The following is a 15,772-nucleotide window of genomic DNA, read 5'->3' on the forward strand; positions in this document are numbered from 1 at the left end:
GAGTTTGATGTGTTTATAGCAATCAGCTCTGTCTGAGGAGTGCTAAAAGAGGAAGTCAGTCTGGAAGCACAACTAATAACTATGAGGTGCCACCTGCAATCAATAGCTTTGAACAAAATTGGCAAACCAGCTAAAATCTGACTGAATTGGCTCTGATGTGTTCTGTGGAACAGTACACTGAGGGAAAATGAGATACACACTCAGATTTTGGAAGTGCAAGGGAGCTGTGGTTCCCAACTAGGAAGCAGATAGTGCATTTATGGGAAAAGCTACCACACCAAGCTCCCATGTTTAATACACTATGGAGAGTCTTCTGACATGTCTTTTATGGCAAATGGATAAGCCAAAAATACATTTCTTGGTTCTATGACTGCAATGAAAGATTAAAGCTGAAATTTCTGGGTCTTGCAAATGATATCAAAGTGCATCTTGAGACAGTTTAACAAGGACTGTGGTTTATTTAACTGAACATTCTGCTCTGAACATCCCTTACTCCTCAGCCGAATGCAACAGCTTGTAATTCAGTATCCATCTGTCTTGGATGCAATTCTTACTTGAAGCTTTGTGCTTTTAGCTGAAATTACATATTAATAAGAAAGTGGGAGGGAAAGCTACCCAGCTAATATGCCTGGTTAGTTAAGAATCAAGTCACATTTTATTTACTTAAACCCATCTGTGCTTGTTTTGCCAGTAATATATTTGGTCTGCGGCCTGTGGACTATGCAGAAAGCAAAAAGATGAAATCTGTGCTAATGTTACCAGTGAAGAATGAATCATTTTCACTTAACCAGCCCTCTGAGGTAAATGTCTGTGTGGGTTTGTTTTTGTGTTTTGCTTTTTAACAAAACAACAAGCCACGAGTTCTTCCTTTAAATATTGAAGGCTCGGATGTAAGTACAGTACATCACCTCCTTTACAGGGAGATTTAAAATAGGCTGGGAAGCTGTCTTGGACAGGATTTCTAGGATGTATGTGGAACACTGACAAGCTATGAAGTTCTGTGTTATGGCTTTATGTGGGAAGACAAAAGATGTTTCTTGTCATGTGGTTTTATTATAGGAGAATGAGCCTGTGTTATTCCTCAAGTATCAGTGCTTGAACTTTGCTGTTGATGTTGTTTTTCTGCATATCTAAATTTGTTCTGCTTTCCAAACTGTCTGCAAGCAGCAGCAGCCTTTGTTCCAGGTGCTTTTTGTGTGCCTTTAAAAGGCTGTTCCACTATCATCCTTTGTCCAGCAGTGGAAATATCAGCTGAGCAGTAGGAAATAGCTTTTGGGAGATTGTTCTGGGGTTTTTGTTTTTCTCCTCCTTTGGACAAAGACTTCCCAGGACTTGTGACCAGAATCAGGTACTCAGACCTAACAAGTTGCTGCACTATGAAATGCTTTGTGCTTCCTAATGGAGGAGGAGGATTAAGCTGACCTGGCTGCCCATATCTCCTCCAGTCTCATATAGCCTGCAGTGATCTCTCCTCACTGAGGTCACAAGGTACCCAGTGGCCAAAAGTAAACTGTTGCAGCTAAACCAGGACTAACGTGGTTGTTCCTTACACCTGCAGCAAATGTAAGATGTGCCAAACAAACCATTTTGGTATTTGCATTAGCTTTGGGGGGTGAGTTTGTGCCACTGGATGGCTGCTGGCTCACATGGATGACTTGATCCAGAGCCTGAGGCTGTTGGGGTAACTGGATCTCAAAAGTCTTTCTGTGCTGTGGAATCTGAAGTATTTAAGAAAACCCAGGAGCTGAAGTATACTACCCTTGTCAGCATAAAGCTCCTCGTACTTTGCATTAATACTACCCACATCAAAAATGCCACTTAAGCCTTGGTTACTTACAGCATAAAGTATTAGGGACTTCTACTAAAAGGAAATGCAGATATTAATTATATAGTTTACTCAATAATACTCTGTTAATACTTTGCTAAAAGTAGGAGGTTTTACTGCTGAATTGGGATTTTTATTCTCTTTCAACACTGCACTCTGCCCGGCTGTTTACACAGTGTTCAACCAGCTCTATGTGTGCACCCCAGTGTCTTTAAAAAGCATCAAAGAAGGCAAGGGAGGAAAAACTGATCCGTGTTTAAGTACCTTGCATAAGCTTAATGAAGTATCTCTAATGTGAAGTTTTTTTGCTGTGTAGCTGATTTGTTACATTGAGATTTATTCATGGACCCTGTCCACTAAGCTTGCCATGAATTGTGTTTCAAAATGCTTATTCTTGAAAAATAAAGCTGTCCAGTATGTAAATTGTTTTCCTTATGTTCCCAAATATTCAGCTTATTGCAGATTTTTCTGTTCATGCAGGCACTGAGCTCCAGCCAGCCAAGAAATGGACCCCTTGGTATACTGGGGAGCAACCTTAGTGTGAAGCAGCAGAAATTGCTGAACAAATTAGCAGCACTCCTGAAGGCCCAGAGGTGCACTGAATTTAACAGCAGAGGTATGGAGTCTTGTTGAAATGTCCAAACATAAGTAACTACAGTCCTGCACTTCACTTTATAGTTTAAGATACTACCTGCAACAGGCTTTTTATCACTCCTGGGAAGGGCAGTTTCTGAAATCCCTGGGTTGTAGCTGCAGTGGAGTGATGGTGTGTTTTGCATGTAAACACATATAAAGCTTGTTTGGCTATCAAGGCAGGAAGTTTCTGGGGGAGCCACAGTTCTGCAGTTTATTGTCTGTTATTTAAAATCCCAAAGTCTCCTCAGAGACCTCTTCTCTTTACACCCCTTTTACCAACTTTAAGGTCTCTGCTTGTGTGAGACATCCTGTAAAGTTTTTACTCTCCTGAAGTGAGCCTTGGGGAGAAGTGACCCTTAAGAAAAGAACATAGCATTGACTGAAAGTTTACATCTCTTCTCACATGCTACCTTCCTTCAGATTTTGTTCTTCATTAAGATTGGTGAACCCAAATGATGGGGTGTGGTGGAGTTCTTTTCCCCTCATTGAGGACAGGAATATTATCTTAATCTCCTGTTAGTTTTTCTTTGGAGTGCTTGTGAACTAAATGCTAAGGTAATTTTCCCCTACCATCTTTGACTTCTGGATTACTACTCCAGAATTCTGAGAGGAGTTCTATTAGCTTTGTGTTAAAACAGTGAGAACCCTTAGTAAGATTCCTGTCAGAGTTAAATATAACTCTAAAAGGATTGAGAAAAAATGCTGTCCTGTAAACTGGAGCCTCATCTGAAGATTTAAGTGTTAGTGTAGAACTATAAAACCATGAGTTCCCTTTTTCACAGCAAGTGTATGTTGAAACCCACAAAATTTCTAATAGCTCTTGTACTAACTCGGATCATAGTCTCAAAAATCACCTCCTTGTGCTGGAAAGAGTGGCTGATAAATTATTATAGTCTGCTTATTCTTTAAATAATGATTGATTGCTTTTCAGCCAGGCATGATTGTGATTTTTCTGTGCTTTTAGTTTTACTGATGTAATCTTTCTCCTAGTAACTCATCTTGTTATCCCTGATGTTCCAATGCCAACTACTGTCAAATGCATGATGGCTGTTCTGAGTGGATGTTGGGTCCTCAAGTTTGAATGTAAGTATTAAATATGTGGCACTCCTTGGGGTTTTTAGGCAGAAATTGTAGATGGAATTCCAGAGAAACTTTGTTTTTCAACAGCTGCCCTAATATCAACGCTATCTTGACACAAAGTGCAAGGGATTGTTTTCAAATCTCATGAATGACTAGAAATGTAATTGAATATATTTGATTAAATATAACTACTACTTCCTTGGTAAATGAGTGCATTTCATCGTTAGGTGTGTTGGATAGATCATAGCCTAAGTATCAGTGGGGAGTGAATTTCTTCGTTGCTACATTAAGACTGATTTGGAAGATTATGGAAGATACCCTGGGAAAGAAGGAAGGATCTTATTGAATTCTAAGATATGTTATGAGCAGTTTGCTTTGAAATTGAGAGGAGACTTTGGCTTGCTTGGGAGATGTGCTCAAGGCCTGTGGGAAGTGAGCTTATGTTTACATACAAGCTCAGATCTATTGGAGATTGTATCTTCTGACCCAAGTTAGCATGCAAGTCATGTTTCGTGCAGTCTGTAATTTGTGTTTATACACTGCATGCTTTTTTATATAGCTGTTCTGTGGACTTAGACCCTAAATTTTTAGGGTTTTTATTGATTTATTCTGATGTATTTCTTATTATCTGCTTTCACAGAAGTTGCAAAACCCATCTTATTCCCCTTGACCTTTATGGCTAAGTCCCTTTAGCTAATAAGTACACTACAAATGAGTTAATTAGCCATGGAAAACTTACAGACAGATTTCATTCCAGTTTTCTACTGTGTGACTAAACATCAGAACATAAGGATTCTTTAATGGTCTGGACACTAATGTTTATGAAGACACTGTGCAAAGCCTCAGAAGCTGCAAACTAAAGCACAGCATCAGTTTGGACACTGGACTCAGGGTATTTATTTGGCTTCCAGACAGTTTGTTCCATGCTTTTTTTTTTTTTTTTTTAAGACTGAAGATCCTGTTTCTGTGGTGAATCCCTTGGCAGGTTCTTGGCTTCACTCAGCCCAGAAGGCTTGCATACATTCTGTCCTATGTGTTTCCTTTATTTCATTCCTGCTAGTCAGATGCTTAGAAAACATCTGAGTGGTAGGGAGATTTCATTAGTGAGACCTGAATTTAAATCTTCATGGAAGAACTTTCCTATTTAGAAGTGATTGGAAAAGAAAAAAAAAATGAAATAGTCTAGGGGTTATTCAGGGAATATTTTTATGGGTTTTTTTTCACAGTTGAATTTTATTTTATGTTGTTGGTACTGATTAATACAATCCTGCCTGCTAATGCTCCCAGCTTAGTAAGCAACATACTACTTAAAAGCAAGTGATTCTCCTCCCTAGTGGGAAATGTTAGCAATAACTCATGGGGTCTGATGCAGCTAAGTGCCTATAATTAACAGCACCACTCCATCTGTTCCCACCAGTCTGTTATCAGTCTTCTTCAGAGTCATTACAAGTTAAAGATTGTTATAACAAATAATGGGACTCCTGCTGATGGAACATTTGTCTAGGAAAAAGAGGTCCTTGCTTTTCCTTTTCATTTCCATTTATCGTGGCTTTTTGACTTCTATTTGGACAAGTTTCCTTAAATGTGATGCAAATAAACTTCCAAAAGTATGTGCATTTTCTGGTTATATAATAAATTTAAGTTGTTGTTTATGGTTCACTGTTCTAAACTATTCACTTAAAGTGAATTCATGTTGAAAAAATTCACTAAAATATTTGAAAAAACAAAGCTCAGTGAGGCACTTAATGAAATGCTGACTATGCATAAGGGACTGTTTGAATTTTTTTTTACGACAAGGTAAGCTGCATTTGACTGTTATCCCTAAAGTTGTATTTATAGCCTACACATTATACCACTTCTTAAAAAACATCACAAGCTTGCAAAAACAGTATTTCATTTGAGAGTCTCCTATGTTAACTCTTCTGTTACAGCAGGTTGTGAATCTTTCTCTCATAAAAAGCAGTTTCCTTCTCTTGGGTGATTCTGTGATGCTCCTGTTTCCACATGTCCATACACAGAGATCCAGAATCCATTCATATTGGAAGAGAGGTAATGTGGAATTTTCCAGCAGAGTTTGAGCTGAGCGTTGGAGAGCCAAGATTTAAGTATGCATCCTCAGTTTTGGGGTTGCTTGTGGCATTCACATTCTCTGAAAAAATCCCTTTGCCCAGGATTTTTCTCCTGGGAAGCTGAGAAGCCTCAGAGAAAAGGAAAACAATTCTTATCTCATTTGCTTCTCCTGTGTTGTGCTCATGTGGAATGTGTTTGGAGATTGTTTGCCCACAGGTGATTGTTCCATTGGATTCTGCTGTGAGTTGTTTTCACTCAATGGCCAATCAGTGCCAGGCTGTGTTGGGACTCTGGAAACAGTCATGAGTTTTCACTTTTATCTTTTTAGCATAGAGTAAGTATCCTTTCTGTATTCTCTAGTATAGTATTCTTTAATATATTATAGTATTATATAATAATAAATTAGCCTTCTGAGAACATGGAGTTGGATGCATCATTCTTCCCTGCCACAGGGTCTCTGTGAATACAATAGTTGCCCTTTTGTCTTCAGGGGGGAGATTGGGATGAAAGGATGTCACCACTGAGCAATATTAGATCTTTACAGAAGAACAATTTCATGTTACCAGTTGCTTTCCCACCTTTTCTGTGTGTAGCACATTGTCAGCAGTACATCCACTTGCAAGGCAGCACAGAATTGAATTGAGGCAGTGTTGCCACAGTGCTGCTTGCCCTTGGCCATATCTTTCACTGGTTTCATTATTTTATTGCCTTTATTATTTCTGGGATGGTAATAGGGCACGAAGTGGCGAGTCATTATCCTTCTGCAAGTGGGCTGAGACAAAGATTCAAGTATCACTGTATTTCCTCTAAGCTTTATGTGGAGCATAGAACAGTGTAATTAAAACCAGCAGAAGTCTTTAATAGCTTTTCAGCTTGTTTTTTTTTCTTAAAGTTATTGTCATCTGTTAAAGCAGGGAATGAAAAATGATCTCGGTAATGATATGCATTGAAACAAGCTTGTGTCAGTCCTGGCAGTGAAGTGTCTGGCAGAATTCTAAGCATCTGATTGCTCATTCCTTCCTCTGCTTTGCTTACCTGAAAGCAGCAGCAATGATTTAGCTCTGATCATTATAAGGAGGCAGAAAAAACTGCTTTTCCTGTAAGGACTCACAACAACAGGGAGTTGACTGGAAGAGCTAGGGGACTGCATGACTGACATTTCAAGGTGAAAACATCTTTCTGAATTTTCTATGCCCAGTCTTGTGTAGGCTGTTAGAGCAGAGGAATGCAAAGCTGCTTGAGCTGACTGCTCCTCAGGCTGGACTGTCTCTCTTTCATGCAAAAACATCTTTTAGGTAACTGGCTGATTCTCAGCAAAGCCCTCCCTCCTTGAAACACCCAAAACTTTTGATCACTGGAGTTTCATACTCTTTTTGTACATGGAAACTTCCTTCAGCTGCCTCCTGCAAAAGGATTTGTAGCTCTGAGAGGCTTTAGAACTCTCCAAAGTGCAGATTCTGGGTGTGTTGGGTGTGCAGCTGAGGGCAGTGCTTCAAACCAGCAGGGACTGAACTTCTGCACTCCCACAATGTCTGCACCTGTTGGGAAGGAGCTCACAGTTTAACTCTGTGAAACTGCTGAGGAGAAAGTGGGAGTGAGAATATCTTCAGTGTGGTGTCTGCAGAGATTGGAGGTGGGTTGGTTTGAAATAAGGTCTAGAAGAAAAGGAAACCTTGGTGTTTCCGAAGCTCCCTCTGTTCTGTGTCATCCAGGTACTCAGTTTTCCATATTTGTGGAGTCCTTTGTTCTAGCTCACTTCTGGTTTGAAGAAAACATGGCATTAAGGAAGAGGATAGGAAATAGTACCTCACTCATTAAAAAGCCTGTGATGGGATCCAGAGGATGAGCACTCCTGGGGGAATTTAACCTGACCTTAGGAAGGGCTACCTCCAGTCACTTTGATCACTCTAGAAAACAGCTGTGGCCAGCAGTGTTTCTTTCCAAAGGAGATAGGACACCTGGGGCTCCAAGTGAAGGAATAATTTTCAAATCACAGCCTCCCAGCTTCTGGGAATGTTTCAGGATCTCCTAAGCATCTGTTCCATCGTGTTCAATAAATACCACCTGGATTAACTTGTAAGATACCATTCTTAAATGGATGCACTTCAGTCTCTGCAGATCTTGTGTCATTTGCATGTGATGAGAAAACAGACTGCTCTTGTTTCACCAGTGGGATCTCTACCTCACTCCATGGAAATCTGTATGTCTGAAGTCATTTTATAAGCATATAGGAGATGGTGTAAAAGATGCTGTAGCAGAGGCCAGTAATGCTGTTTATGAAAACAAATTTAAGCCAGCCGTGCCAGATTCCCCTAAAGCTTTCTCTCAATCTAGACTTCTTCCTTTTCTAGGAAAAAAAAATCCCACCAGGCTTTATTCAATCTGTATGTAAGTTTTAAAACTCAGTGCAGACTGAACTAAGGAAGTATCAGTTGCATTCTATGCTAGATCTTGGATGTTTAGTATTTCGTCTTCTTTGTTGCTATCATGTATTCCTAAGTTACTTTTAGCCTTTCTGAGAGATTTTTGGGACTAACCCCTGCTCTTTGCTTTATTAATGCAAATCCAACAAAACTCCACTAAGGCTAATTGAGTTACTGAGAGATACCCTTGGGTATCTGTGGGTGATTACAACTTGTTCTTGGCAACCAGGTTTTTTTTGGTACTTCATTCTCATCAAATTGTTTTTGCTGATGCAGTTAGTTTCATTATAAACCAATAAGACTTACATGAGTAAGGATTAGAGGGCTCTGATCTTAAATTTTGCAAATAATTTTTTCTTTTATTTCCAGTACTAGCAGCTGCACTTGTATCAAAGGTCAGTTAGAGTGGACACCCTGTTAACCTGCTTGCTCCTGAGATCTCAGAGGTGAGAAGGCAGGGGCAGCTGCTCAGTGAGGTAATCAGGATCAGTGTAAGTAGTGATGCTTTACTGATCTTGTTAATCAGGGGAAAAAATGAGCCGTGCTCTGTGTGCCAGATGTGGTGGCTCCAAGCTAAATGTGGATGCATTAAACTGAAACTTTCTGCCATGTTTTTTAGGGACTTCAGTGCAGGCTTGGATTTTGCTAAAATTTTGTGCAAATGACCTTGTTTCTATCTAAAACTTGCAGATGTGAAATCGGCTCTTTCAGAGGCTCTGGAGCTTGTGATGTTGTGTATTTCCAGGGCAGAACTCTGCAGGACCCCTGTGCCCATAGGAGCTGGCCCCACAGTGGTGTTGTGTCAGGCCAGCTTTCTTCCTCAGTGCTTCAGACTGACCTTGGCACTGCAAGGCAGCTCTGCTCCATGAGAATTGAAATGCCACTTGCATTCATACAAGTCTTGCCCTTTCATGGGTGATTGATCCAGCTACTGAGGTTAAACTGAAGGGCCATTAACACCTAGCTGTAATAATCACCCTCTTCTCTTCAAGAACATGGATAGACCTGAACAACCTCGAACTTAGATGGTCCACAGCTCTTACTGGCAGTAGTGTTGAGGAATAAATCAAGATTGGCTGAGACCCTGTGCAAGTTGGATAGTCTTATGTTAGAACAGAACACACTACTAGATTTTTAGTCAGGCTTGCTGGTTAAGAATGCACAAACTGTGAATGTGTGGAGGAAAACAACACAACCCTGATCTCTGCCTCCTCCTAAAATTACAGGTGTCTTCTCAAAAGTAAGTTTAGGTTCCCTTCCATTTTCAGAAACCTTCTTCAGGGCTGTCCTTGTCCTTCTGAGATTGTCCTGTTTTGAATATTTTTTTGTGTAAGTACTTAACGTGTCCATCTCAGTTTCAGAAGGGAGATGGCATCCTGGTCATTTTTTTAATTAGGATAATAGCAATTCTTTCTTCAGTCCATTCATTTGACCAGTGCCTTGCATCAGGTTCTCACTGGTGGCTTTTCAGTGTAGTGCTAGAGAAATTAAGAGTCTGATCTCAGGAGTTTGGGGAGTCAATTAAACATGGCTCCTGTTTGAAATCAGAGGGGGATTTTGACTTAAGTGATGTAAGGTCAAAAGAGCTTCTGGAAAAGTTCCTGTAAAAGTAGCAGACTGATATATCTGTGAGTAAAGTATGGAGTTTTATCTCCTTTTATATGTCCTCCTAATCGGGATGATACTGAGTTGGATGAAGAGATCATTAAAAGGGAACTGTCTTGTTATCCAGTCACTTAGACATGCTAGCAGTTTTAAAATTAATGCCTACTGAAGGAAAAGACATGGGCTATACTGAATGGACCCAACTTATCACTCGATTTTCACAGAAAAAAAAAAAATCCCAAAACAACAGGCTGGAAGGGTCTGCAGTGTGCTCTAATCTTCTGTTTGCATTCCTACTCTCAAGTGTGAAATTGGGATATTACTGTTTTTAGCACAAGATCATCTTGTGGTTGGTCATACAGTCTCCTGGAAGAATGGTAAAACTTGTACACTCCTGCTGCTTCCAAATGACACCACAACACAACCAGAGCTGGTTATTCTGTCTTTGAGAATCTCACTTGGGCTATTGCATCCAGCAGGATTCACTGCTCCTGGAAATGATAATGGAGATTCAGAGATCTAGAAGGAAGTGGTGGCTTGACACAAAGTTTTGTGTGGAGAGGGGGTGAAAAAGAACATGAGAATAACCTTCTGTTTAGACCAATTAGTATGGGATTAGGTATAAAAACAGGCTGAGCCCTCTGTCATTTTATCTCAAATATGAGAACAGGGGCATGTTTCCCTTTTGTTTCTTTTTTTTTGTTCTGATATTTGACTTCCTTAGTTCTTTAATACAAACTCTGTACCATGCAGGAGTCATTGAGGAGAAAGGAACCACTTGGCAACAAATCAGTCTGAAGAAAATCTGCAGTTCAAGGCCATACTGCTCTCCATCACTTACATTATTTGCTTTCCTTCTAGTCAGGAATTCTTCCTCCATGGGTAGATAATCCTTGACTGTTCCCCTCAGTGTTGTAAGCACCATCCTCAAACACTGGTTGCTGCTGGCACCCACGTGTCAGAGCAAGTTCTCCTCCTAGATCTTGTATGGAAAATATGTTCTCTAGTTGAAAATGTACTGTTTTTCCACCACCAAAAAAAAACCCCAGAGGGTTTTTTTTTTGCTCTATAAAGGTGTGTGTGTATGTAGGCCTGGCTGTTGCTTCTTGAAATATTTATATTGAAGGAAAATACCTGGGCACTGAGAATTTGTGCTCTTGGCTCTTTATGCCAAACACATCTTTTGTGTCACAAACCTGTTAAGACACAGATCTGGCTCGTTTCTAGCTGGGAAAGAAAAGTTGAAATGAATGAGAATGCTGATCATGCAGACACTTGGCAGCTTACATGTTCCCAGTTTCTCCAGGAAACAGATGTGTGCCTCGTGGTTCTTGGGGGCACAGGGAGAGCAGGATACAGGTGGATGAATCTCTCCTGTGGCCCTCTTGGAGGATTGTAATTAGGTGTGACAAGGAACTCTGAGGCTTCCAGGCTCCTCAGAGGAGCTGCAGTGTGAAATGGACTGACGTGTGTAGGCAAGACAGACCTCACTGATTTTGCATTCTGTGACATCAGCACTCCACTGACATTAGTCACTTCCCTGACTTCATTTGTTTTTTTCCAGGCAAGCACCAGTTCAAAAAGACATTGTAGTCTTTTGTATTCATTCAATCTTTTATTACTTTTGTGTCCCATTTGGTTCATTTACTGATGCTGGCACTGGATGCTCAATTTGTGATGTGCTTATTGTATAAAAACCTCATCTCTGTGGTGAAAGTCCTTGAAATTGAGCTTTTGCTGGTGGATTGAAGTAAAACATGCTCTTAATGAATGGACAGTTCCATTCTTAAGATTAGATGAGACTTCTTCCTTTATGGTAAGTGGCACCCATTAATATCTGTATTTCCTTGGAGGGAAAGAACAGCAGTGTAAGTTAGAGGCACATTGACACAGGAAGTCTTGTTGAATTGTGGTGATTTAAAATAAATAAATAAAATGTGAAATAGCTTTTAGATTTATTTCTGAGTTATGAGTACTGAAATTAAGTTATCAGTATTCATTGCTGTTATCAATAATGAATATGTAAGTTGCCTTTCTGGAAAATCCATGACTAGGTTTGCCCTTCTAGTTCATGTTAATTTTCCTTGAAGGAATGAACAAGTGCAAATAATCAATCTGATACTTGTACAGAGAGGCAGACATTTGCTGCAGTATTCAGCCAGTTGTAATTTGCTGTAGGGCTTTATCTTTTTTGATGTAAGCACATTGAAGGACTTCTACTACCTAAAATGTAAATTCCCATTGTATTTTGTGAGTTTGTATGAACTGACAGCAAATTACTGTGAGTTTCTTTCAAGATCTCTCCAGATTAGATATTCCTGTCCATTGGCTACTTACTGCCACGGCATCCAAGTGCTTTTGTCAGTGGTATTTCTCTTCATAGCCTTGGGCTTTCTTGCTTTTTAGGGTCAACCCTCCACAGTTCTCTTTGATTTGGTTCAGTTTATAGTTTTTATATACTGTGGGTTTGCTATTTTCCCAGTGCAAAGAAGTTGCCTGAATTAGAAACGGGGTGGAAGGAGTGAGGTGCTATAAAAGTTACAGCCTTGGCCACATTGTAAATCCTCGTGGAACCCTTTGCAAAATCAGCTTTGCCAACTTTTTCCTGGGTAATTCTTATTAATGGCTGCAATGTACATGCAGGCAAAATGTTCCATCCTTGAATGGGTGACCACAGCAATTCCTCTCCCTGGAGTGAGGTCAGGCAGTAGATTTTATGGACGTTAGCAATGCATTACCATCAGTGCTTTCTCCATTGGAAAAAATAACTGGCCTTAAAACAAGGTAAAAACATGTTGACTCTAAAAGACAATCTCATTATGCAGCAGCGCTAACAGAAACAAATGCCACTGTTAAACCCCAGCATAAATCTCCAGTTCGTGCTGATCCTGGAGACCTTGAAATCCCATCTGATTTGTTATTTGAGGCCGTGGCTGCTCGGAAGCAGCTTTGTGCTTGCCTTGTAATTGCTCTTTATCAGGCAATTGTGTCCATTCCATAACTGCCGGGCTGGCTCCGCACACTGGCTTTGAGCTCCCAGTGATCAGCAGTTTGACATTTGACATTAAGTGCTTGACCTTTAGAGGGTAAGAGGAAGAGCTAATAATTCCTGGTGTTTATAGCACTGATTTTAGTGTGATATTACTTCTCACCATCTCACTTGCATCTTCAGGCACTGTTGTAAATTTTTTCGGGCTTTAAAAGCAAACTGCTAAAGCACACCAAGCTTTGGTGCTGTGTGAATGTAACGTCTTGCATTGTAATAATTTTATCTTAGACACGTTTTAGTCCCTAAAATGACATGCAAGCATCTCTTAAAGCCTGGGGTCTCATTTCTGCCTTCCTTACTGTGGTTTTTGCAGGGGTACAAGCCTGTCTGCAGAGCTCAGCTCGAGAGCAAGAAGAGAAGTACGAAGTCCAAGGTGGCCCCCGGCGAGGGCGGCTCAACCGGGAGCAGCTGGTGGGTTTTAGTGTTCCACACAGCCTGGATTAATGACCTGGGGCTGGGCAGCTCTGCCCTTTGCCACACACAGAGGTGCAGGAGGTGTAAAATTTTAATGTGGTCTTGTACAGAAAATTTGATTATGTGCAAGGTGATCCAGAGAGCCGTGAACACCCATAAAGCTGTCATTTTTCTCCATTAGTGGAGATGTTGCTGTAACCTTGTCAGGGGAGCGCTGTATTGCACACTCCGTAGTGTCACACCTGATGGGACAGGAAGTGATGTGCTTTGGCCTTCTCTGCTCAGCTTTAGAGCATAGTTCTGAAAGAAAAATGGTTTTATTACTATTTATTTCCATTTAGGGTCTTTTTTACATTTAACTGGGTTCATTCCTGGTTATTTGCTGGATTACACTGGAGAATTTATTAACTGCATTGTAACAGTAGCTGTAAATACTCCTAACTCATAGTTCAAACCCTGTTGTGCTGGAAAGTATTTAAACAGAAGCAAGAATTTACCATATAAACAAGCTTTTCTTGGTTGCATACTTACCCTGAGAACCTTGCATGTTAAGTTACTGTTGTACTTTCCAGCAGTGGTTGTAAATTGTAGGGGTTTTGTATGCTCTGAGTTTTCCTTCCCACTTTTTTCCTCTCTGTTCAGTTGTGAAGTCCTGTATTCATGCTTCTTTCTTTTTTCTTCCACGCAGCTGCCTAAGTTGTTTGATGGATGCTACTTCTATTTTTTGGGACCTTTCAAAAAGCACCAGAAGAGTGACCTGCTGGAGCTGGTGAAAGCAGCGGGCGGCCAGGTGCTGGTCAGGCAGCCCAAACCAGACAGTGACGTGACACAGACCATCAACACAGTGTCCTACCATGCAGAGCCCACCTCTGACCAGAGGCTCTGCACTCAGTATGTCATCTATGACGTGGCTTCCAAGATCCAGCCGGAGAAAATCCGGCAGGGCAAGGTGTGGATGGCCCCCTCCAGCTGGCTCATAGACTGTGTGATGTCATTTCAGCTCCTGCCTGTGAAGTGAATGTCAAACAGCAGCATCCCGAGAGCAAGGCTTTAAAATGGGCTCAGTCTTGGGATGCTCTGGCAAGCTGCTCTGAGGCTGTGATTTCTGGTTTGTATTCAGGAGAGCTTTGAGCATTTAAGTGAGTTACTAAGGTGACTGATATGCTGGAATAAATGAACATACAATGGAGGAAAGGATTGAAAAATGTGCCTTGGCTTATTTAATAAGTTTTATTTTTGCATTGAACTTAATAAATGCTTAATAAATAATCATTGACATTTTATAACTGGGGTTTTGCAAAATGAAACTTTTTGCTTTCTTGATTTGAACCAGCCCTTTGTAGGCAATTGAGCTTGACTCCATTTATGTTGTGTTTAACATCAATTGATAAGGATCTGCTGTAATTATGAAGATTTTCCAGGCCAGAAATTGTATTTTTTTTTAAAAGGACTCAATGCATTTGAACCTGTGCAGACATGTCAGGGGACATTTATTATAACTTTTTACAAATGAATTTTTCTGGAAATTCTTGGCATGGGATAAGTCTTGTGGAAATCAGAGTTAAATAAATGACCTGAATTCATCTGGAAGCAGACACTTTTGAGAACACTGTATTTAAATATCTTGGTTTAAAATTTACTTATTTGTAAAAAGATTCATGCTTTACTCACGTCTGTCCTCATTCATGCTTGTAAACATATAACTAGAATTCAGTTCTATTTTCTGAAGGCTTTTAAGCATTGAGATCCTTATTTAATTATTAGTAAATATTTTTGTAAATTTGGATGGTTGCTCTCATGGCTACTTTAAAGTAAAAAACCAGTGATCACAAAAGAATTGCTTCACTTTGCATTGTTGTACCTAAACAATGGTTTACCTAAGCTGGCTACACTGGATCAATGCTTGATTATTTCATATTTGTTACAATATTTCTCATAATGGCTCTGAAGTTATTGTCAGAATGTTATGCCCTCACTCTGTGCTCTTATGTAATGTTTTGTATCTTAGCTTGTGAATTTGTAATTGAGAAATGGTGTCTTGGAGTAACACGCAATAAGAATGATGGTTGTGGGCTAGTACACAAGTTTTGTGTGTTTGTTTTTGTATTGTGTGGAATCATGAAACTTTGTGTGCAGTAAGTTTGGAGCGTCTGTTGCATGAGCTTGGCTGCAGAATAAGTGCATATCCCATACATATCTCAACAGGTAAATGAAAACACTTTTCTGTGAGCTCAGTACAGCTGTGAAGATGGTGTGTCACACCAAGAGCTGCTTTTCAGAGGAGGAGGAGCTGTTTTCTGTGCCCATTGCTGCTGGAGGTCCTGTGCCCTGTAGAACCCTTAGAACTATTCACAGCAGGTAGAACAGGTACAGTTTTCAGTAGCATCTGCTAGATTTGAGTATCTTAGTCTTATCACTTATGCTAGACTGAGTCATTGCTGTTCACTGAAAGCAGGGCTTGTTAATAAGTGGAACAGCCCATGGGATTAATGTGGTTTGGGGTTTTGTACAGATAAACACTGGCAGAGAATGAGGTAGCCAGTCAATACTGTGTGGGCTTGGGCATTTGTCTTAACAGTTATAGCACATTTTAACTTGGCATTTCATAGCACATCAATATGCCTAATGCAGTGTTCTTTGCAAAAGTAGCAGTGAATCTCTGCAAAATTC

At 40.2% G+C, this 15,772-nt stretch overlaps 1 protein-coding gene across 1 annotated transcript in view; it reads left to right on the plus strand.

Moving 5' to 3' along the window:
• Positions 1-15,165, plus strand: part of BARD1 (BRCA1 associated RING domain 1) — a 41,168-nt gene extending 26,003 nt beyond the window's left edge. The window contains exons 7-11 of the mRNA XM_041460210.1: positions 692-800; positions 2,306-2,441; positions 3,452-3,544; positions 13,002-13,099; positions 13,791-15,165. Coding sequence (XP_041316144.1) covers positions 692-800; positions 2,306-2,441; positions 3,452-3,544; positions 13,002-13,099; positions 13,791-14,120 — 766 coding nt within the window. The 3' untranslated portion in view covers positions 14,121-15,165. The remainder of the gene's footprint in view (positions 1-691; positions 801-2,305; positions 2,442-3,451; positions 3,545-13,001; positions 13,100-13,790) is intronic.
• The last annotated feature ends 607 nt before the right edge of the window (positions 15,166-15,772 follow it).

This window comes from Pyrgilauda ruficollis, unplaced genomic scaffold (assembly GCF_017590135.1).
Source record: "Pyrgilauda ruficollis isolate IOZ18807 unplaced genomic scaffold, ASM1759013v1 scaffold140, whole genome shotgun sequence".
Taxonomy (NCBI): Eukaryota; Metazoa; Chordata; class Aves; order Passeriformes; family Passeridae; genus Pyrgilauda; species Pyrgilauda ruficollis.